The 24296-nt window shown below is 43.7% G+C and overlaps 1 protein-coding gene across 1 annotated transcript in view; it reads right to left on the bottom strand.

The window, feature by feature from the left end:
• The window catches only part of dnah7 (dynein, axonemal, heavy chain 7), a 304986-nt gene extending 283532 nt beyond the window's left edge, over positions 1–21454 (bottom strand). The window contains exons 1-5 of the mRNA XM_059647155.1: positions 21146–21454; positions 14307–14366; positions 12916–13000; positions 11376–11532; positions 10136–10229 (exon numbers count right to left, since the gene is read on the bottom strand). Coding sequence (XP_059503138.1) covers positions 10136–10229; positions 11376–11532; positions 12916–13000; positions 14307–14366; positions 21146–21208 — 459 coding nt within the window. The 5' untranslated portion in view covers positions 21209–21454. The remainder of the gene's footprint in view (positions 1–10135; positions 10230–11375; positions 11533–12915; positions 13001–14306; positions 14367–21145) is intronic.
• Between the last annotated feature and the right edge of the window lie 2842 nt (positions 21455–24296).

The following is a 24296-nucleotide window of genomic DNA, read 5'->3' as shown; positions in this document are numbered from 1 at the left end:
TTCTCTGCATCTTCTTTGTCCAGCAGCCACAGCAATGATAACCCTTGCTGTGGCTGGATCCATTGGGAATGGTTCTATTGAGTCTATGTGAGGAATACCAGAAATAGAGCCATAGCAAAATGCACAGTCAGCATTTGCACAACACAAAATGACAGTTTCCCAAACAGCAAAAAAAGGACTCCAACAAGGAGGACCATGGGATCCCTTATATGGACTTTATTCAGATGCATGCAGCATGTCATAAAAATACGGCAAGAAATTGTACATATGGTAGGGTTATTGAAACTAAATACCCACCCCTCTACTCCACATCACCAAAAAAAGGTATGATTGCATATAACAGCTTGCTGGAATGTACTTATAGTTCAAGGTAAGAGGAAGTCAGCTTCATGCCTTTGGAGAGTTTCAAATTTTCTTATGAATTGTGGCCCACAGATGACAGTTTAAATGTCGCCTATGATTACCTCCACTGCACAGAGATGAACATAAGCAAATTGCAATGACATGGTGAAGACTGATTGTGGCCAGGGTTTGACTTACACATTTCAGTTGGACACTGCATACTGTTCACATCAAGAATTTCCTGATTATGGATGTCTTTAATCTGAACTGTGTAAGTGTCTGATTAATGCAATTGCCACTTGAACGGCCTCACATCTCTCAAGTATAGCCCATTCTAACAGGTAGAAAGAGAGCACTCCACCCATTCCAAGTGTGATAGCAGCCATTTTTTAAGTTCCATTGCAGGTTAGCAACAAGTTGCAGTTTGCAAAATATGTTGCAGGATCAGGCTATCAATCAACCTCTTCACCCAATAAACCTTAACACTACTATCTTCCTTGCACACCACGTCAATCCCATCAGTTCTGGGTTTCCACCAGTTCCCGGCCTATTTCTTCTTTCAAGCCTTTGTCTCCCTATGTAATCCTAAGCCTCAGGCCTACAGCTTAGTTATACCAAACATCACGATGCACTTTGGCCTACCTAATAGTGGCTGTTGATAACTCCCCATCCTGCAGTAATATGTGCCCTTCATTACTCTACTGTACCCCCCTTCTCAACTGTTGTCCCTCTGCACTAAGTTACTGCCTCCAATCCAATTACAACTGCTGCAATTTGCCAACCACAGCAGTGGCCCCTGATCACACCCTTCATTTCTGTGGACCCCCAAGAATTGACCATGGCTCACTCTCCAAATGACTTGAAAAGACAGCCTCAGCTGATGACTGACCTGACCCCTACCAATAGGTGTCAGGTGTCTGGCCAACTGACAGTATCAAAACCCTGAGACCAAGATCAGATTATGCCCTTGGTTTATTGTGCTGGTACCCTCAATTCACAGCAATCCTTGATGGAAGGCTACTTCCCTGAGACTTTGTTGCATCACAGCAGTTTGTTCGCCATGCAAGCTGCTGCCGCATATAACATTGATATAGCATGGTGTGGTACAGCAACATACCACATGCTTAATTGATCCTGGCAAAATGGCAGGCTGCCTGAATTTGTATCTGTGCTAAAAAGCAAGATAAATCATAGTTCCTGTGAGCCTGTAAGTTCTGAATAATGCAATAATGTACAAAAGGCAAGACAAGGCAGAGATCCTGTGAGAATCCAACACACAAAGACAGTGAGCAATAAGACAGCAAGCAAAGAGCTCCAAGACGTACCTTGCTCCAACGAAAAAGGTGGGTACCTATGTCTGCACACAAAGTAGCCTGTTAGCTGCAGAGATATCCTGGAGCTGAGATGAATGCCCTCCAACAGTCACAACTATCTTGCGATGTGCCAGGTATGATGCCAACCAACAAAGAACTGGCTCCTTAATTCTCATTTATTCCAGTTTTGCTAGGGGTCCTGACGCCACACCCAGTCAAATATGATCTTGATGTCTAGAGTTTCACTCTCACCTCACCTCTTGATTTCGGACTTTTGTTCATGTTTCAATCAAGGCTGTAATGAGGTCAGGAGCTGAGTCACCCTGTTGGAACCCAAACTGGGCATCACTCAGCAGGTTCTGCTTGGTAGCACCCCTGATGACTCCTTCCATCACTTTACTGATGATCTGATGGGGCAGTAATGGGTAGGTTGGAGTTGTCCCACTTTTGTGTACAGGACATACCTGGGCAATTTTCCACATCATTGGGTAGATGCCAGTGTTTTAATTGTACTGGAACAGCTTGGCTAAGTGAGTGGAAAGTTCTGGAGTACAAATCTTCAATACTACTGTCAGAAAGCTGTTGGGACCCATAGCCTTTGTAGTATCGAATGCCTCCAACTATTTCTTGATATCACATTGAGTGAATCAAATTGCATGGTGACTGATGAACTTTTGATACTATCCACCAATCATTGGGACCTATGGCCTTCTACCCATTCTCACAACAGTACTGAATTTCATACAGGATATTACTCATTTTGTGATAGGCAGAATGTCTTCTTGGCTTGATAAGCAGCCTGGTGAAGAATACCACTCGTGTTGCTACTGCAATGTTCAGCATGAAATGGCTAGCTTTATCTCTTGCTCAAATTATTAATAAACTTTGACTTTCCAGGGTAATTTGAAATAGACTGGGCACTTTTCAGCACTCAAAGTTATGATCCCAGCCTGTTCCTGAGTTTGAATGTGATACAGTTAGCAATGCTCTATTCAAGACAGCCTTTATCATTCCTATTACTGTGCTCAAACAGCCAGTGCTTGCAAAAATCAGACATCGTATCCAATATTAGCTGTGATTCTGAAATTGGAAGGACTTACAGAACAATTACAATTCTGAGGAGAACTACACTTACAATCAATTTAAAAATATAAGATGGGTTTGCAATATGGCTCATTTACATTTGCTGGAAGCTGCATTTTATGACTTTAAAGGTGTTCTATAATTATATGCCCTTGCTGTTATTGTTAATGATGGCAATTCAAAGCTGCATATTTAGTCTGAAGTTCAGTATTCATTAAGATTCAGAAATATTCAAGATGTTGGTTAAAAGATCGGGTGGAGCATTAGGTTAAAAGGAGCATCTAAAAGACGAATTAGTGAAGAGGTTTGCAGAAGGAATTTCAGAGCTTTGGATGATTGAACTGAAGCTATACCTAGAGCAAAGCAAAGTTATGAATACCATGCAGAAGTAAAGGACTAGAAATATAGGACACAAACAGAGCATCAGGCCCAAATAAGAAAATAAATTGGATTTAAAATTTATGCCAATTGAATATTTACAGTCTCTCACCCTATGTCCACAAAAACACTGGGCTGGAATTTGTCAGCCCACCTTCAAATTCTATCATTGGTCCAGGAAGAGGGTATAATTTATAACAGGCAGAGTTCTGACCATATTCAAACAGCCCATGCTTGAAAACATCAGAACAAAATGTCCAACAATGGATCTGTTTCCACACCTTATCAGCACTCGCAACACAATTAGGGCAGCATGGTGGCTCAGTGGTTAGCACTGCTGCCTCACAGTGCCAGGGACCTGGGTTTAATTCCACCTCAGGCGATTGTCTGTGTGGAGTTTACACATTCTCCCCATGTTTGCATGGGTGTCTTCCGAGCACTTTGGTTTCCTCTCAGGTTAACTAGATTGGCCATGCTATATTGCTCAGTGTCCAGGGATGTGTAGGCTAAGTGGATTAATCAATGTGAAGTGCAGTGATAGGGCAGGGCGGGGGAGGTGGGGTCTGAGTGGGATGCTCTTTGGAGAGACTGTGAACACGATGGGCTGAATGGCCTGCTTTCACTGTAGGGATTCTGTGATTCTATAATCTGGATTGTGCTATGCAATTGAACCTCAACCAATTTAAAATTAGTTAGGCTTAGGGTGGCTCACTCACATGGACTTGAAGCTGTGTCTTTTTGCACGTTTGGCTCAGTCCTACGCAAACAGAAGTAATATGGCCATGCACAATCTTATGTCAACTAAACAAAAACTTGGGGGATACCAGTTCTCTGGTGCATTCATCTGCAATCCTTTGAGCAGTCAGTTTGCCTGGTTTGAACTTAAACAAACAAAAGCTTGCCTGTTCACTATTCCCCAATGCTTTCTCCATGGTAACACTTCTAACAGAATTAACTTGCCAATGAATCAGCATCCTATTCTCATGCAGTAAAATTTGTTGTTCTCTTTGAGATTTGGTATACTTGCAAATCTGTTTTGATGACTGCAGGAATTGCTTCAACGACATCTCTATTTTCAACAGTCTTTTCAGATCAGTTTAGAAGAAAGGGAACTGAACAGAGGATTGGGGACTCTTTGAGGTGTGCCTTGTTGGTGATAAACTGTATCAGGGAAACTCAGTCAGAGGACCCTAGAAGATTCAACTCAGTATTGCAGAGGAAAGTTAGCCTCCTCTAGAGATCTGAGAGTAGATTTGGGATCTGAATGTTACATTTTTGTCAAAAGGATGATGTATAGTAAAAGGATTTTGTCAGGTTTTCTCTATTGCAATAAGTAGTAAATACAAAAGGACTTTTTCTCTATTTGTTAGCTTAACATTTGATCTGCATTGATTTTAGTTTGCTCAATACAGCAAAGTCATAAAACATGAAATCTTGTCCTTCAAATTTTTCCTGCTTGTTGTTCGGTAATTTGTCTCTTTTCAAACGTTACTGGGTGTACAGAAATCATAACAATACTGTGTACTTACTTGCCTTATCCTCTGTAAAGATCACAAGCCAGCTGCAAGTCAAGAGTGGAAAATATTCCAACTGAGAAATAAGCTCAAAATTCTAATGTTGCCTTTATAGATACAAGCACAATCTACTATACTCTGGCCCTGTAGTAACTCCATGAATGAAGCAAACACAATTACCTGCTAAGTGTGAGTGATAATGGGAACTGCAGGTGCTGGAGAATCCAAGATAACAAAGTGTGGAGCTGGATGAACACAGCAGGCCAAGCAGCATCTCGGGAGCACAAAAGCTGACGTTTCGGGACGAGACCCTTCATCAGAGAGGGGGATGGGGAGAGGGAACTGGAATAAATAGGGAGAGAGGGGGAAGCGGACCAAAGATGGAGAAAAAAGAAGATAGGTAGAGACGAGAGTATAGGTGAGGAGGTAGGGAGGGGATAGGTCAGTCCAGGGAAGATGGACAGGTCAAGGAGGCAGGATGAGGTGGTAGGTAGGAAATGGAGGTGTGGCTTGGGGTGGGAGGAAGGGATGGGTGAGAGGAAGAACAGGTTAGGGAAGCGGAGACAGGCTGGGCTGGTTTTGGGATGCAGTGGGGGGAGGGGACGAGCTGGGCTGGTTTTGTGATGCAGTGGGGGGAGGGGAAGAACTGGGCTGGTTTTGGGATGCAGTGGGGGGAGGGGAAGAATTGGGCTGGTTTTGGGATGCAGTTGGGGAAGGGGAGATTTTGAAGCTTGTGAAGTCCACATTGATATCATTGGGCTGCAGGGTTCCCAAGCGGAATATGAGTTGCTGTTCTTGCAACCTTCGGGTGGCATCATTGTGGCACTGCAGGAGGCCCATGATGGATATGTCGTCTGAGGAACGGGAGAGGGAGTTAAAATGGTTCGCGACTGGGAGGTGCAGTTGTTTGTTGCAAACCGAGCGGAGGTGTTCTGCAAAGCGGTCCCCAAGCCTCCGCTTGGTTTCCCCAATGTAGAGAAAGCCACACCGGGTACAATGGATACAATATACCACATTGGCAGATGTGCAGGTGAACATCTGCTTGATATGGAAAGTCATCTTGGGGCCTGGGAAACTGATGTCCATTTCAAGCCCACTGACTCCCACGGCTACCTAGAATACACCTCCTCCCACCCACCCTCCTGCAAAAATTCCATCCCCTATTCCCAATTCCTTCGCCTCCGCCGCATCTGCTCCCAGGATGAGGCATTCCACTCCCGCACATCCCAGATGTCCATGTTCTTCAAGGATCGCAACTTTCCTCCCGCAGTGGTCAAGAACGCCCTTGACCGCGTCTCTCGCATTTCCCGCAACACATCCCTCACACTCCGCCCCGCCACAACCACCCCCAGAGAATCCCCCTCGTTCTCACATACCACCCCACTAACCTCCGGATACAACGTATCATCCTCCGACACTTCCGCTATCTACAATCCGACCCCACCACCCAAGCTATTTTTCCATCCCCACCCTTGTCTGCCTTCCGGAGAGACCACTCTCTGTGCGACTCCCTTGTCCGCTCCACACTCCCCTCCAACCCCACCACCTTCCCCTGCAACCGCAGGAAGTGCTACACTTGCCTCCACACCTCCTCCCTCACCTCTATCCCAGACCCCAAGATGACCTTCCATATCAAGCAGATGTTCACCTGCACATTTGCCAATGTGGTATATTGTATCCATCGTACCCAGTGTGGCTTCCTCTACATTGGGGAAACCAAGCGGAGGCTTGGGGACCGCTTTGCAGAACACCTCCACTCGGTTCGCAACAAACAACTGCACCTCCCAGTCACAAACCATTTTAACTCCCCCTCCCATTCTTCAGGCAACATGTCCATCATGGGCCTCCTGCAGTGCCACAATGATGCCACCCAAAGGTTGCAAGAACAGCTTGGGAACCCTGCAGCCCAATGGTATCAATGTGGACTTCACAAGCTTCAAAATCTCCCCTCCCCCCACTGCATCACAAAACCAGCCCAGCTCGTCCCCTCCCCCCACTGCATCACAAAACCAGCCCAGCCTGTCTCCACTTCCCTAACCTGTTCTTCCTCTCACTCATCCCTTCCTCCCACCTCAAACCGCACCTTCATTTCCTACCTACCACCTCATCTCCCCTCCTTGATCTGTCCATCTTCCTTCGACTGACCTATCCCCTCCCTACCTCCTCACCTAAACTCTCCTCTCTACCTATCTTCTTTTCTCTCCATCATCGGTCCGCCTCCCCCTCTCTCCCTATTTATTCCAGTTCCCTCTCCCCATCCCCCTCTCTGATGAAGGGTCTAGGCCTGAAACGTCAGCTTTTGTGCTCCTGAGATGCTGCTTGGCCTGCTGTGTTCATCCAGCTCCATACTTTGTTACCTGCTAAGTGTGACTGGCCAATCTATCTCATTATTGATATCATTGCAAGACTTTGCACATAAGGCATCGGTGACCTGGATGACACAGACGTGGGCTGCAATTTGCAAGATTACGTGTGTCAGTATCTGAGCCCCATGACAACACATACAGAAAGAAATTGAGGGCTACAGTAATTTTGGCAGTCTTGGAAACAGTGGCTATCTACTCTTCTTGGGAATCGCTATTCCAAGATATTGCAGAGGTCTATTAGCACCTGTGGCAAGGCCCTGAACCATTTTTCTAGCGCTGTTCAGAAATGAAGAAATCCATCCACACAGAAAGTGCTATCTTTAAGGTACAGCCCTGTGTTTAGTTCATATTACATTGGAAATGGCAGTTGCACTGTTAGAATACCTGGGTAATAAAATGTGAGGCTGGATGAACACAGCAGGCCAAGCAGCATCTCAGGAGCACAAAAGCTGACGTTTCGGGCCGAGACCCTTCATCAGAGAGGGGGATGGGGGGAGGGTTCTGGAATAAATAGGGAGCGAGGGGGAGGCGGACCGAAGATGGAGAGTAAAGAAGATAGGTGGAGAGAGTGTAGGTGGGGAGGTAGGGAGGGGATAGGCCAATCCAGGGAAGACGGACAGGTCAAGGAGGTGGGATGAGGTTAGTAGGTAGCTGGGGGTGCGGCTTGGGGTGGGAGGAAGGGATGGGTGAGAGGAAGAACCGGTTAGGGAGGCAGAGACAGGTTGGACTGGTTTTGGGATGCAGTGGGTGGGGGGGAAGAGCTGGGCTGGTTGTGTGGTGCAGTGGGGGGAGGGGACGAACTGGGCTGGTTGAGGGATGCAGTAGGGGAAGGGGAGATTTTGAAACTGGTGAAGTCCACATTGATACCATATGGCTGCAGGGTTCCCAGGCGGAATATGAGTTGCTGTTCCTGCAACCTTCGGGTGGCATCATTGTGGCAGTGCAGGAGGCCCATGATGGACATGTCATCAAGAGAATGGGAGGGGGAGTGGAAATGGTTTGCGACTGGGAGGTGCAGTTGTTTTTTGCGAACTGAGCGGAGGTGTTCTGCAAAGCGGTCCCCAAGCCTCCGCTTGGTTTCCCCAATGTAGAGGAAGCCGCACCGGGTACAGTGGATGCAGTATACCACATTGGCAGATGTGCAGGTGAACCTCTGCTTGATGTGGAATGTCATCTTGGGGCCTGGGATGGGGGTGAGGGAGGAGGTGTGGGGACAAGTGTAGCATTTCCTGCGGTTGCAGGGGAAGGTGCCGGGTGTGGTGGGGTTGGAGGGCAGTGTGGAGCGAACAAGGGAGTCACGGAGAGAGTGGTCTCTCCGGAAAGCAGACAGGGGAGGGGATGGAAAAATGTCTTGGGTGGTGGGGTCGGATTGTAAATGGCGGAAGTGTCGGAGGATAATGCGTTGTATCCGGAGGTTGGTAGGGTGGTGTGTGAGAACGAGGGGGATCCTCTTGGGGCGGTTGTGGCGGGGGCGGGGTGTGAGGGATGTGTCGCGGGAGATGCGGGAGACGCGGTCAAGGGCGGTCTCGATCACCGTGGGGGGAAAGTTGCGGTCCTTAAAGAACTTGGACATCTGGGATGTGCGGGAGTGGAATGTCTTGTCGTGGGAGCAGATGCGGCGGAGGCGGAGGAATTGGGAATAGGGGCGGAGGCGGAGGAATTGGGAATAGGGTGGAGGCGGAGGAATTGGGAATTCCCCTGCACGCAAAAAACAACTGCACCTCCCAGTCGCAAACCATTTCCACTCCCCGTCCCATTCTCTTGATGACATGTCCATCATGGGCCTCCTGCACTGCCACAATGATGCCACCCGAAGGTTGCAGGAACAGCAACTCATATTCCGCCTGGGAACCCTGCAGCCATATGGTATCAATGTGGACTTCACCAGTTTCAAAATCTCCCCTTCCCCTACTGCATCCCTCAACCAGCCCAGTTCGTCCCCTCCCCCCACTGCACCACACAACCAGCCCAGCTCTTCCCCCCCACCCACTGCATCCCAAAACCAGTCCAACCTGTCTCTGCCTCCCTAACCGGTTCTTCCTCTCACCCATCCCTTCCTCCCACCCCAAGCCGCACCCCCCGCTACCTACTAACCTCATCCCACCTCCTTGACCTGTCCGTCTTCCCTGGACTGACCTATCCCCTCCCTACCTCCCCACCTACACTCTCTCCACCTCTCTTCTTTACTCTCCATCTTCGGTCCGCCTCCCCCTCTCTCCCTATTTATTCCAGTTCCCTCCCCCCATCCCCCTCTCTGATGAAGGGTCTAGGCCCGAAACGTCAGCTTTTGTGCTCCTGAGATGCTGCTTGGCCTGCTGTGTTCATCCAGCCTCACATTTTATTATCTTGGAATCTCCAGCATCTGCAGTTCCCATTATCTCTAGAATACCTGCTCCATTCATTCTAGGTGGCAGCTGCCACTCCTCACCTAAAGTCCAATCAACTCTTGTATATGTTGGCTCCAGGTTAAAAGACATCTTTCAGACAATAAGGTCAAATTACACCAAAAGATATCAAAGGCGTGTGGATTTTAATTGCTCAACATTGCTGACCCAATAAAACCAGTTAGAGGAACTGCTCCTGGCAGAACATGCTTTTCACTTTTGCAGATTCATCCTTTATATTGCTAATATCAGATCAGTTTCACACAACAATTACTTCCAAAAGTGCATTCGCCTTCCCTAACCATGGCAAATTGCTGATGCTACACAAGACCAGCGTGTTTTGCGAAACAGGGATTCCATGCTTAAAAGAACCTTTACTGCCTTTTAAAATACCTCAAGTGGCCTTCTGCCAGACAAAGAGGGACTCGAGTCATCTCAGGGGAAGGGGAAAATGGGCAGCACAGTTTCAGGATTCCAAGACAACATTCATTTCTGGTATTTTCCCACCCCTCTTCCTCTCAAACTGCCTCTATTAGGCTGGAAAAATACTACATGAAATATTTTTGAAAGGTAATTTAAAATAATGTTAAAGTATGATGTGATTTTAAACCTATAATTTTTGTGTCCACTACTATGAATTTAATGAATTGACACTTCTGCCTTCTTTTCAATAATGTTTGTTAAACAGGAGTACAAAAATATCAAGTCAGCATGAAAACTGACAAGTATTTTAAGTAGAAATTGTTTTTTCTCACAAGAATATCCTTCTCCACTGCTGAAGGGCCTCCAGATGTTGAAAGTTCAGTATCTTCCAAAGAAGGGGGCTGTCTAGCTGCACAATCTTGTTGCCTGTGTTATTTCAGATCGTCAAAACATAGGTAAATTAAGATATTGCAAATAAATATGGGAGACATTTACATCTTTAAAATATACATATCAGTGGAATTATATTTAAAAAATGCATACATTTAAATATTTAGTAAAAAGATGTGCACTAAAAAGAAACTCATAAGTCCTGAGGAGACATAGGCCTACCTGCCTCACAAGTAAAATTACAAGAAGGATCAATCTCAGCGCTAATTTTGCAGTTCTTACAAATTTCGGCTTGAGAGTAATGTGCTTCATCTCTCAGAATTCCCTCTAACTTGTTTTACTGAAAAGGTTAACCATATCCCTTAATTTACACTCCCAATTATATTAGATTTCACATGTTGTTCATCTTAGAATCCTTACAGTGTAGGAACAGTTCATTCCGCCCAACAAGACCACACTGCCCCTCTGAAGAGCATCCCACCCAGACCCATTCCCCTACCCCTGCATTTCCGATGTCTAAACCACCTAACCTAAATATCCTTGGACACTACGGGCAATTTAGCTGGGCCAAACCACCTATTCTGCACAACTTTGGACTGTGGGGAGAAACCAGAGCATCCGGGGGAAACCCATGCAGACACGGGGAGAACAGACAATTGCCCCAAGGGTGGAATTGAACGCAGGTCCCTGGTGCTGTGAGGCAGCAGTGCTAACCATTAAGCCACAGTGCCACCTTGTTATTTTCAAGGTGGGGAAAAACATTACAGCAGGAGACATTTCATTCCAATTTTTGTGTCCTGAAGTTGTGAAATCTGAGAGAACTTCGGAACAGTGTCCTGAAATAAAATATATTTCTAACACATTTCTCTTTTGCTAGGAAAGCACATTGCCTATTGAGAATTTTCTTTTTGGACTGAATGTCTGCAAGTCAAGAAACCTCCAAGGAGGAGAAGTCCAGGCAACAGAAGGAAAAACCAGTAAAATGTGGGAATGACAGCTTCAGTTTGACCAATATATTCAGTTCCAGGTATTACTGAATTTTTGTAATAGTTTGTTTGAATTGTGTCCGAAAATTATATAGTCTGCTCAAATATTAACCTACTGCACACTATCATGCTATGCAACATTAAAAACTCATTTTACAAAAAGAATAAACATGTTATGAACAGAACATGTACTTACATTATAATATTAACAAGAGTACTTCTAAACTGCTCACGTTCCTTCTTTGAATTGGCAAATCCATCAGAGCTTGGCCGAGTTCCTCCATGTGAGCTGACACCAGAAACCCCAGGCTCCCAAGCTTTCTTTCGTTTGCGTTTTTGGGGAGGTGAACCTTCTGCAATCAAGAAATTGTTGAGAATATTGTTTTTATTTTCAAGCAGAGATAAACATTTTGTATTTGATCATTCCCATTAAGAGATTAAAATTACAATGAAATGTAGTACATCAATTTGCCTTATTTCATTTTTTTTTCAAATTACTCTTCAGCAACCCAACTGTGTATCATATGTTAGAACTGTTACAAATGAAGGGCACAGGGTAAAATTGAATGCCTCTGTTGTAGGAGGATTTGGTGGCAGGCATTCGTGTAAAAGTGTGACCGAGAGCAAAGGAATGCGTGATGATGTTACTGCCTTCAAACTTCCCTCCAATTTAGACCAGAACAGGAAAAGTCAAGAACAGTCTTCCTGTTTACAGATCAATTAACCAGCAGCACATGGGGGCCATGTTACACAGGCTTTCTGCCAGAAAACCTCTAGAAGGTGGGCCTAGAGTGGGAGTCTATGGCCCGTGGAAGCACGGCTGGTAGGAACAGAGAAACTAGGATCAAGACCCCACTTAGCCCTTCCCCCAAATCATTCTGTCTGGTACCAACAAACCTGCCCAACTCACCTTTGTGCTTCAACTTTAGTGATGATTTATGGTATAAACCACACTGCAAGATCAGCTGTGGATATTGCACACAATGATGCTGCAGGTACTCAGGGGATAGAGGCCATCAAGCAGGTTGGACACCCAACCTCCAGCAGGATTTCTGGGGGGAGATTCCAACACCCTTCAACTGGGAGTCTGGCATTATCCAGTTAGGTGTCTGATTGAGATTTAATCCCATTGGGCTTCCCAGAAATAGTCAAGGAAAAGAGGTGCCACTAGTTTTATAGGCAGGGGGCAATCATTCATCAACATTATTAAAATTCTCCCACTAGAAACAATATTTGTGTGTTCGGAGATTCCAAGCAAAAATGGCCAAATTCAAATTACATAAGAGAAGGCAGTGGCTCATCATCTTCAGTTGCCTCATCATTAACTCTCATTTCAGTATAAAGTCAGAAATGGGAAAGTTTACTAATGAGTATAAAATTTCCAATCCATTATATTTAATTGTGTCTTGTTTCTTGTGGCTGCCTCCCACCGCAAGACTGATGAGTTTAAACCCAATTCCAGAAGACCCATGGATACATTGTGGTTTAGATGCATCCAATCTAATGGTACAATTCCTTCATGGCCCAGTATTAATGTTAGTGCCTCTTAGCGTGAAGGTGTCAAATATTTATCAATTTCATGAAAATTTGGAAAATTATCTAGCTAAAAGTCATTCACAAAAGAATTGATAGAAAGAACAACATTAAAATCTAATACTCAAGAATGTCTTATAAGCATGATTCTCAATAAATTATAATAAAATATTATTGCAACACTTCCAAGACTTCAAACTTACTTGTTAAATCATTTTGCTCATTCTCATCTTCTGCTTGAAGGAAGAAAGAAGGCGAGGCTGATTGCCACAATGGCTTCGACCGACTCTAAAATGTTGTACAAACATATTGATAAAAACAGTGCTTGCTTTCTTTCAGAGATGACTTTTCATTATGTGTTGTGTGTGGGAAGTTGTTATTAGATCTCTGCTAAACACAAAGCTGCTAAAATTCTCCAAAGATTGCTTCCACAATAATTTCATTTTAGTAATATCTTAATCAAAGGTAAAGTCACCATAGTCCTCCCGACCATAGGCTAGTCTCTCATCAGACAGACATGGGCTGACATTTAACCAAACCTCCAGCAAGTAGAGTTTGAAAAGGAAGATCATGGTAACTTCAGCTGGCATGGGAATTGAACCTCTACTGTTGATGTCACTCTACATTGTAAACCAAACATCCATCCAACCAGCTCAGCTAACCAACCTTCAAAAGCTGTGTTACATTTAACAAATATACAATGTTTATAAGTATTACTTAGAAAGTTAGCACTATCTTCCATTTCTACATTTAGCAGCTATTATGCACATTAGTGATCTATAACAGTATGAAATAGCCGGATAAATTGAATCATGTGTCTACCACTGTAAAATAAGAATATATGTTCATGCCTTCTGTGAATAAACTAGATACACACAGATTTCAACATTGAAATATTTTAGCAAATTTAGCATTGAACTACCATTACGGTTTCAAAATATATGTTGAATTTACATCTTTCAATTTCTGCGAGAAAAAGATTAATATGCCTTACTGGGATAGAGGTGACCCTCCATCTTTGATATCAGAACAGAACATGTATCACAGATGCAATGGGGTACTGAGAATCAGCACAGAAATAGCAGGCACAAAGGGATACAGACACTGAGAATACCATAGAAATATCAGGTGGTATCAATGTAGTGGGAAACAGGGCTAAGTTTCTAAGGGCTAAGACTTTCATCAAAAAAGTTCCCTCACTATAAATACTAGACTTCAATTAGGTTTATAGTTGCTTTTGAACTGCAATCATTGCAAAAGATTAAGCAATAGTGTGATAAACTCCTACAATATGTCATCATGATCATCAGAAGCCCAAATTTAAACAGCTTCCTTGAAATGACTCCATATATAATATCTTTTCTTATTTGGGTGATAAATTTATTCTGGTTTGTTATATGCTCTGCTGCCAATAGCCAACTATATGGTTATATTGTTTGATTGTCACTGGATATTGAAGCACAACACTCGATTGAAGGATTAGAAATGTGACCCTGTGATTCCAGTTTATTCAAATAATTTGCCATAATGCAGAACAGAATATAGAACATTGTCCTAGACGTCTATAGACACAATAAAGACAAAAATATATTACCGCAGGTAACTGAGGTAAAAATGAGACTGCACTCCTCGGCAGCTTTCCTTTATTCTGTGTCTGTAAAATGCAACAAAAATTTCAAATTACAAAGATGAAATGGTTGAATTTTATGTGCCATACCAACTAAAAATCAGCGAATTTGTTTTCATGTACGTTTGATATACAAGAAATTTTGAGGTATGAGAAAAAAATGAAAGAGACAAGACCATAAAACCACCTCAATATCTGGAAACCTGAGAACTGATTCTACTGATTTACAGGGAGGTCATGTTCAGTTTTCAACGGGCTATCTCAGTTTATGAAAATTCAATACTAATGACACAAAGAATAAAGAAACAAATGAGAGAGAGAACAAGCTTCACTTGAACCTTTTGCATCCCAAGAATATCCTGACATGCTTCATAGCTAATCATTATTTTCAAGCATGATTCCTGTTGTAGGAAGTGCATCAAAAACCTCGACACAGCAAGACCTCAAAAAGTCAAATGAGGCAAAAGTTAATCTCACACTTCTTCAAAAAGTGCCTCTGCATTTGACACATCCAGTAAACAGGCAAATATAAGGAGTCCAAGACAACAAAATGTGAGGCTGGATGAACACAGCAGGCCAAGCAGCATCTCAGGAGCACAAAAGCTGACGTTTCGGGCCTAGACCCTTCATCAGAGAGGGGGATGGGGTGAGGGTTCTGGAATAAGTAGGGAGAGAGGGGGAGGCGGACCAAAGATGGAGAGAAAAGAAGATAGGTGGAGAGAGTATAGGTGGGGAGATAGGGAGGGGATAGGTCAGTCCAGGGAAGACGGACAGGTCAAGCAGGGGATGAGGTTAGTAGGTAGATGGGGGTGCGGCTTGGGGTGGGAGGAAGGGATGGGTGAGAGGAAGAACAGGTTAGGGAGGCGGAGACAGGTTGGACTGGTTTTGGGATGCAGTGGGGGGAGGGGACGAACTGGGCTGGTTTAGGGATGCAGTTGGGGAAGGGGAGATTTTGAAACTGGGAAAGTCCACATTGATACCATTAGGCTGCAGGGTTCCCAGGCGGAATATGAGTTGCTGTTCCTGCAACCTTCGGGTGGCATAATTGTGGCACTGCAGGAGGCCCATGATGGACATGTCATCACTGCCCTCCAACCCCACCACACCCGGCACCTTCCCCTGCAACCGCAGGAAATGCTACACTTGCCCCACACCTCCTCCCTCACCCCTATCCCAGGCCCCAAGATGACTTTCCACATTAAGCAGAGGTTCACCTGCACATCTGCCAATGTGGTATACTGCATCCACTGTACCTGGTGTGGCTTCCTCTACATTGGGGAAACCAAGCGGAGGCTTGGGGACCGCTTTGCAGAACACCTCCGCTCAGTTCGCAACAAACTACTGCACCTCCCAGTCGCAAACCATTTCCACTCCCCCTCCCATTCTCTAGATGACATGTCCATCATGGACCTCCTGCAGTGCCACAATGATGCCACCCGAAGGTTGCAGGAACAGCAACTCATATTCCGCCTGGGAACCCTGCAGCCTAATGGTATCAATGTGGACTTCCCCAGTTTCAAAATCTCCCCTTCCCCTACTGCATCCCTAAACCAGCCCAGTTTGTCCCCTCCCCCCACTGCACCACACAACCACCCCAGCTCTTCCCCTCCACCCACTGCATCCTAAAACCAGTCCAACCTGTCTCCGCCTCCCTAACCTGTTCTTCCTCTCACCCATCCCTTCCTCCCACCCCAAGCCGCACCCCCATCTACCTACTAACCTCATCCCACCTCCTTGACCTGTCCGTCTTCCCTGGACTGACCTATCCCCTCCCTACCTCCCCACCTATACTCTCTCCACCTATCTTCTTTTCTCTCCATCTTCGGTCCGCCTCCCCCTCTCTCCCTATTTATTCCAGAACCCTCACCCCCTCCCCCTCTCTGATGAAGGGTCTAGGCCCGAAACGTCAGCTTTTGTGCTCCTGATGCTGCTTGGCCTGCTGTGTTCATCCAGCCTCACATTTTGTTGTCTTGCATTCTCTAGCATCTGCAGTTCCCATTATCTCAAATATAAGGAGTCTCCATTTAATGTTTGACTTGAAATAATGGGCTGGGATTTACAATTTCTGCCAGTGATTGTGAAGACCTTAAAGGGGCGTAAAAAATCGAGCAAAGCGTAATTCCACTGCTTGACTGTCTGCCCTAGCCTATCTGAAATTTTGTGGGAGCTAGGACAGTCACCAGACTGCCTGGCTGCCCTTGTGTCTATTGCAGCCGTCAGGCAGCCAATTAATGCGCTGATTAAGGGCATCCCTCCGTAGCTGGTATTTTATCCATAGTGGGTCGTGTGAAAGTCCAGCAGATTTAAGTGTGTACGCTGGTGTCAGACAGGGGAGAAATGTCTTTTTCAGACCACCCAGACCAATCAGAGGCATGTCTGCTGAATGCTATCCGCCCTCTAACATTACCCTTAGAATCTTGAATCCCAACTCCTATTTGTGCAGAGATACCGAACTCTGTTCTTACCTGGGCTCCTCTGGATAGTAGGAGTGCCTGAAGTCCTGAAAGGTGCTATTGGCATTGGCTACTGTAGCACTGCACTTGCTGGCAGCTCTCCCAGGTAGGGGGGACAGAAGGCTGGCCTGAGAGAAATTATCACTATTCCCACCATAAATCCAGTTCAATTACTTAAAAATTGACTGGCACCATGTCCATTTTTAAAATCACAAATAATTGCCTATGCTTGCTATATAACAAACAGGAAGCATTCACTCATTACAAATTGGAAGTGATTGCTATATTGGTTTAGACAAGAAAACAACATTTATGGCTAACAAGTTGAATATGCAACTTAACAGCCTAATATAGTTTGAAAACCTTGCTGCAAAATTGGTTTTCTGCAAGGCAGAGGAACAGAGCAGGCAACAGATGATTCCAATCTTCAATAAATCAAATCCATCCAGTTACCATCTGAACAGTCTACTCTTAATCATCAGCAAAGTGAAAGAGGTGTTGATAAAAATCTATCAAGCAGCATTTATGTGCCATAAACTGATCACCAATATTCAGTTTGACAGAGCTAGTTGACTCTAAACCATATTAAGAGCTTACACTCAGAGGTCAGGTCAGTGAGAGATACTGTCTTTGACATTAAGAAGTCCTAGGAAAATTGAAGTCATTGGGAATCAGGGGTAAAACTCTCTCTTGTTGGTACAAAGGAAGATGTTGTAGCTATTTGAGATCAATCATCGAAATGAAGAATATCGCTGCATGTCTCCTTTTCTAAATCAACCTGTTCAGAAATGGTTTGATAAACTTCTGGAGCAGGTGGGACTTCAAACCAGTTCTTCTAGCTCATAGGTAGTGTTGCGAACTGGAGGACCTCACTGGACTCAAAATGTTAACCCTGCTTTCTTCCTGCAGATGCTACCAGGCCTACTAAATTTCACCAGCAATTTCTGGTCTTGTGTTTTATAATTATGGTCTTAAAAAAGTCTTAAATATTTTCATAAGACAATCCTTAAAAAGCCAGTTTGAAATTACCAAAAGATTTCAACTGTTTTTTTAAACAGAATACATGAAAGTGCAACATTATGTTACCAGCGGACTTGCGCCCTGCCCATTTTCAGAAAGAAGAGAGTTTACTTCTGCTGAAGGTTCTCAAATCTTATCACATGCTTTCTGTGTGGTGAGGTGTGATTTTGAACATGACTACATGTTGAATTTCTAAATTTACAGATGTTTGGACAATATTAACCTTCTGAGTCTCTTCCGCAGCCACAGTGGATATTGTTTTAAAATAGGTTTCAAGAACACAGCAAAAGTTCTGGATGTCTTACTCAAAGTCATTGCAAACAGGAAAACCTTGAACTGACTGCATTCACTTACTTCTTCATTATAAAAGCACAGTTTAAAACCACCAAACCCAGAAATAATTGTTTCTGAAATTGGGATTGACAAAATAACTCGATACAAGTCATTAGTTCAAGCAAGCAAATGAAATTTAATTGAAGTATAAGGGGACTAATAAATGTAAATTTTAAAATTTAATTTTAAAATAAGAGTCAATAGAAGCAGCCTAGGTGCTTTAATTTTGTTTCAAAAACATGCTAAAGATAATTTGGGAAGAAATTACATGACCACTAAAGAAATATGTTACTCCTTGACACTGCTGAGGCTGTACATAAAAGTGTGTTGTTGCCATGTTTTAATTTGAGATAATTATAAAAGAAAGAAAAGTTAAGTATAAGCTAGAAGTAACTTTTGAAAAAATTGTTTGTATTTTGAGCACAAAAGGAAGCAGAATTTGGTAATGCCTGAAATCACATAGTAAATGTTTGTTTTCCTTAAATGTATTATGCAAACTTTTTTTTAAAAAAAGCAGACAGTAAATTTTCTCAGAGCTCCTGGATCAGACAGAATGGTAATTAATAGGATGGCCCTATTTAGAATAAAAGAATAGTGACAGAGAAAAAATGACAAAGCATTAAACAGGAATGGAACTGACTCATTTTAGGTGTAGTTAAATTTACTACATAAAGACAAAGGCAAATAGAGATGAAATTAAATAATTGACAGCTTTTTCTTGAAGATTTACCTTGCCTTTGAGCTTCTTTTTAACATAACAAAATTGGGATGATTTGACCACCACCTGTGACTTTCGGTCCAAGTAGGGAGGAGGCACATGCGTCCCACCCCAACTTTGGATCTTATGAAAAGAAATCATCTAATCAAGAATGCATGGCAAGATTTTGGGACACTGGTGTAAGTGTGGAGAAGTATTTGTTAGATCCAAAGTAACTAACATGAGGAAGCGCATGGTGTAGAGACATTGGAGAATGGATCTCAGACATGTAAACCTACATGACAGAATTTTATTGTGGTCTGGCTAAAGCCTAAATGATATGGCACTGACACATCATCCATCCATTTAAATCAAAGAAAATGGTATTGTGAGAAGGGGTAAAAATTAAAATAAAATGAATTTTAAGGAGATTTAAGGAGAACTGTTCTCACCTAGAGTGGTGGCTATTTCAAATTCATTACCTGAAAAAGGGTGAAATCGTTGCAACATTTAGGAAATATTTAAATAAACACTTGAAATGCTACAGTACACAAGGCTATGGGCGAAGTCTGGGGAAAAGAGATTCAAGTAGATAGATGCTTGACGAATGGCAGGATGTAATCGTCCAAAGGGCCTTTCCATGCTTAACAGTCCATGACTCTAAGTGGTCAGAAAGCACTGTGCAGAGCTTTCCCGTGCCATGATCTCACACAATCCCTGGTAATACTGCCAATCCAGAGGGACTGTCATTGTTGTTTATATACCTGTTGCAGTTTAGTGATGGCAGGCCACCTACTCAATGAGCAACACTCTGGCGAATCCAGAACCCACAACAGCAACTCCAAAAACATTCTGGGATATTTCCAAATAAATTGCAATGGCAGTTCTTTTTTTAAAAAAGCCTTAATTGCAGCGTATCTTGCAGCATTATGCTCGTATGAGTATTTGACAAATAATCTTCACCAGATAAATACTGACTGTGTCGAGCCTATTCTCAAACAGTTCAGGCATCGGCACTCCTCAGGCCACAGCATCCTTCAACGAATTGATAGTGAGGCAGCCCGCAATAAAGTTGTTCATAACAATATAGCAAATAAATCAAGTCAGTATCTGTTAACAAGTTGGCTGTACACAAATAAAGCCATTGCTCACACCTAGCTGTCATCTCATGCAAATAATACATGTAAATAATATGTAACATTTATTATAAAAATACACTTGATTAAAATTAAAGTACACAGATGCTGGAAATCTGAAACAAACACAGAAATTGCTGGAGAAATTCTGACAGCATCTGTGGAAAGAAAGACAGAGTTAATGTTTCGAGTCCGCCAAGACTGCTCTTCAAAACCAGGTTATTAGTTTCATTCTATAAACACATTTGGTAACAAATACAATGTCATATCAACATTGAAACTCCAGTTAAATTGAGGGAAAATCTTCCTAATTGTACTACAAATGATAACAGAAAACATGTTTTCACACTGACTTTTTTTAATGGGCACATTTATATTTCAGGTAGAATACATTCACTGTCTCCAAATAAGTGATGTCTATAGGGCAAAACTCACTATACCCAAAACTGCTGAGTTTCTCCAGCAATTTCAGTTCGAGTCTATAGGGCTCTTGTAGCTACCCTCCGAGCCAGGAGACCAAAGTTCAAATCTCACCTGATCCAGAGGTTGGTGATAACATTTCTGAAAGTGTTCAGAAAAGATTCACAAGGATGTTGGCAGGATCGGAAGGTTTGAGCTCCAGGGAGAGGCTGATTAGGCTGGGGCTATTTTCCCTGGAGCATCAGTGGCTGAGGGGTGACCTTTAGGAGGTTTATAAAAATCATGAGGGTTGTGGATTGGGTAAATACACAAGGTCTTTTCGCCAGGGTGGAGGAGTCCAAAATTAGACAGCATAGGTTTAAGGTGAGAGGGGAAAGATTTAAAAGGGACCTCAGGACAACATTTTTTCACGCAGAGGGTGGTACATGTATGCAATGAGCTTCCAGGTGAGGTGGTGAAGGCTGGTATGATTGCAACATCTGGATGGCTACATATACTTTTTAGAGGGATACGGGCCAAATGCTGGCAAGTGGGATTAGATTTATTTAGGATATCTGGCCGGCATGGACGAGTTGGACCGAAGGGTCCGTTTCCGTGCTGTACAGATCTATGACTGCAAAAGGTCTCTTGAAACCGGGGACATTGTCACTACTACTTGGAGAATGCGGGTAAAGAGATCCCGAGTCGCCCAATCCCCGGCGGGGATCTGATGAGTGCACCACAAGGCTTCCTGTGCTGTCATGTTACCTGTCTCTCTGCCTCTAGGTCTGCTCCCTCTTTGAGGCACTGACAGAGCGGGGATTCCTCCATCCTTCATCCGCCGAGACAAACGCCTCCAATGTTGTGCGTTGGCAAGAGGGGCGTTGCTTAGCAACACAAAACGCCCACTACTCTGTGCTTGGCACGACAAACTGCCGCCCCGCACCTCGAGGTTTACAAGGAAAGGAACAGATCCGGCGCTGACATAACCCAGGGGTAATGTCCCTCCGCCGTTGGAAACGGACCCAAAGCCACTTGCCGGTCTGTCCGCTCCTGTTTGAAAATGGCAGCGCCGTTTCCAAGGTAACGATTGTCCGGAACGTCCCGGAGAAACAAGAGTAAACCAGCTGGGTGTCCCGCCCCTCTAAGGGTGCTGCTGCTCTTCGCTGCCTCAAAAGGCACCAGGTGGAAGTTCATCGTTCCCTTCAAAGAGCTCCAGAAACTGTTGATTGCCCTTTTCGTGAGGCTTTTTTGTTTCAGTTTCAAGGTTATCCATAACCTATTGTTAAAATGCCGAAAGCACACCATTGGTTTTTAACGGAAAGAACTGCCCGGATGCTGTGAATCAAAGACAAAAAATAGAAATAAAAACAAAGTTGCTGGAAAAGCTCAGCAGGTCTGGCAGCATCTGTGGAGAGGAATCAGAGTTAACATTTTGGGTCGAGTGACTCAATGCAGCAATCAGTTCTGAGGAAGAGTCTGGCGACCCGACATGTTATCCCTGAACTTTTCCAGCAATTTCTATTTTTGTCTCTGCACATCAGTAGGTTTTATTTATACAGGAATGATAGCACACTGGTAATATTACTGAACTAGTTCTCCAGATAACATCTAATGCTACAGAGGTAGGAGTCCAATTCCACCATGGTAGTGAGGAGGGCGGTGGTAGGTAGAATTAAACATTACACAAATAATTAATTTAGCATTGCCAAGGTAACCATCAGATTATAATTAGAACCCTTCTGGTTCCATATCCTGATGGATATGGTCCAAACTGGATTTCCATTTTCAGGTATCCAAGACAAGTTTGGACGAATTCTGTCAGTTTCAAGTTCTTTTTTTAATCATTGCAGAGTTGTAGGGTAGGAAACCTGTCATCCAAATGTAACCTTTTTGCTCCAGACCCACAGAAATGTGCTTAGCACTTGATTGTCCTCTGAAATAGCCAAGTAAATCACCAGTTGTATCAAACCACTCCAAAAAATCAAATAAGAGAACCAAACATTTGGCATTGATCAAGGCACCAGAAATGACAAAGGCACAACCAGAAAATTTCTTCTCACTAACTTTTGAGGACTGGTACAAAATTGTAAGTGCCGTCTTGCAACCTGGAGTAATACCACGAAAACAAATGACACAATGGATACAGCAAAAAGCCTTAGGAAAGGGAGCTTCGTGCTTCTCCCCCATGTGGTGCACAATGGAATCTGCTGAACTACTTGATGAGGAGGAACACCAGGAAGACGTTGCAGGTGCCTCATCCCTCTTTCACCTGGGAATCACTGTGTACAGCACATGGACACACCTGTTGCTATGTCTTAAACTTTATTCTCCCACCAGCTTGTACCAGCCCCTCACTGTTTACTGCTCTCACAAGATCCACATTGATCTAACACCACAGTACTACCTGGTGGTACAGAAATCAATGCTTTCTTTCCTTCAGCATGGGACCAAGGTGCGTCTATGGACCCCATGGCTGCTAACCTCCACTGTAACCTCCATCCGGGCCTCTTTGGTCAAGATGAATGGTGTCTAGAACATCGTTAAGGAAACGTGCCTCCCAACATTCCTGGGTAGCCTGGTGGGGAGGTACCATTGAACCAAGGGCTATGAATTGTCTTTCCTCGGAGTGTGGAGGCAATGGTAGTGATTCTGTTGCAGAAGCTACAAAACAGATGCTGTGGGTATGTAGACCCTGGAAGTATGTCTACAAGCCACTTAAAAATGGGGCCCATACCTCTGCAACTTCATTCAGCTACTTCATGCCCTTTCCTGTTGCATAATTGACAGTGCCCTGCACCAGTATCACATTTACTGGTTATTCACCATGTAACTATGGCAGTGCAGCCACTCTCACTGTGGTGGCAAGTTTCCCCATTTCCACTAGGATCCTGGGATGATTAAAATCTGCCTGTTGATTTTTAATATATTGTGGAATCACGTCTGTGATGTTTCACTAAATCTGCCTCATTCCTTTGATCATAAATCTATATTAACATTTCCCCCAGTGGGAAGGCTTGGAATTTTAGCAGCTAAAATTGTAACAGCACCATAAATTATAGAAAAAGCAGGATGATTTGCTTGATAATATTCTTACTGAAGTAGTAAGAACTGCAGATGCTGGAGTCAGAGGTAACACACCGTGGAGCTGGATGAACACATCAGAGAAGTAGGAAAGTTGTCGTTTCAGATCAGGACCCTTCTTCAAAAATTCCTGCTCCTCTGATACTGCCTGGCCTGCTGTGTTCCTCCACTGTGTTATCTCTGATGCCAGCATTAACAGTTCTTACCATCTCTGAATGAGTTATAACCCCACTGCAATTCTGCAGAAGGTTCCTGACCCAAAACGCCAACTTTCCTACTCCTCTGATGCTGCCTGGTCTGCTGTGCGCCTCCAGTTCCACACTGTGTTAAATCTTACTGAAGACTGTTTTTTAAACCAGGCAATTCTATTCCTTTTATAATTACTGATGCATATTTACACCCTATTTAAAATGCTTTTGTTCAGCAGCCTTTTGAAGGAAATATATTAATACCACCGAATAGTGATCTTCTAAGAGGAATTCACTATTTGAAATGGTAATCCTCTACCAAAGAAGCAGAGCACTTTGAAAATGAACAAAAAGCATTATATTGAGTCCGTGCTGGAGTTATTATTCTTTAGTTTCAGAGACTGAGTTATTTGAAGTTAATTTTTCAAACCTGAGTTTATTTTCACAAGCACTAGCTTGAAGGAGGACTCCCCGCCCCCAACTAAGACAATGTTCTAAGTTTGTATTGATCATTAAATAATGTAGAAGATGATTTTTTTCTGTAAATTCATTACACCTTGCACATAGAAATGGAAAGGTTGCACCAGGTGTTTTACACGTGAAACGTATAACATAGCAAAACCATTTGCCAAAATGTACAACAGTGA

Source organism: Stegostoma tigrinum, chromosome 7 (assembly GCF_030684315.1).
Source record: "Stegostoma tigrinum isolate sSteTig4 chromosome 7, sSteTig4.hap1, whole genome shotgun sequence".
NCBI classification, from domain to species: Eukaryota; Metazoa; Chordata; class Chondrichthyes; order Orectolobiformes; family Stegostomatidae; genus Stegostoma; species Stegostoma tigrinum.
The sequence above is the reverse complement of the archived record's forward strand: the minus strand, read 5'-3'. Positions and strand labels throughout refer to the sequence as shown.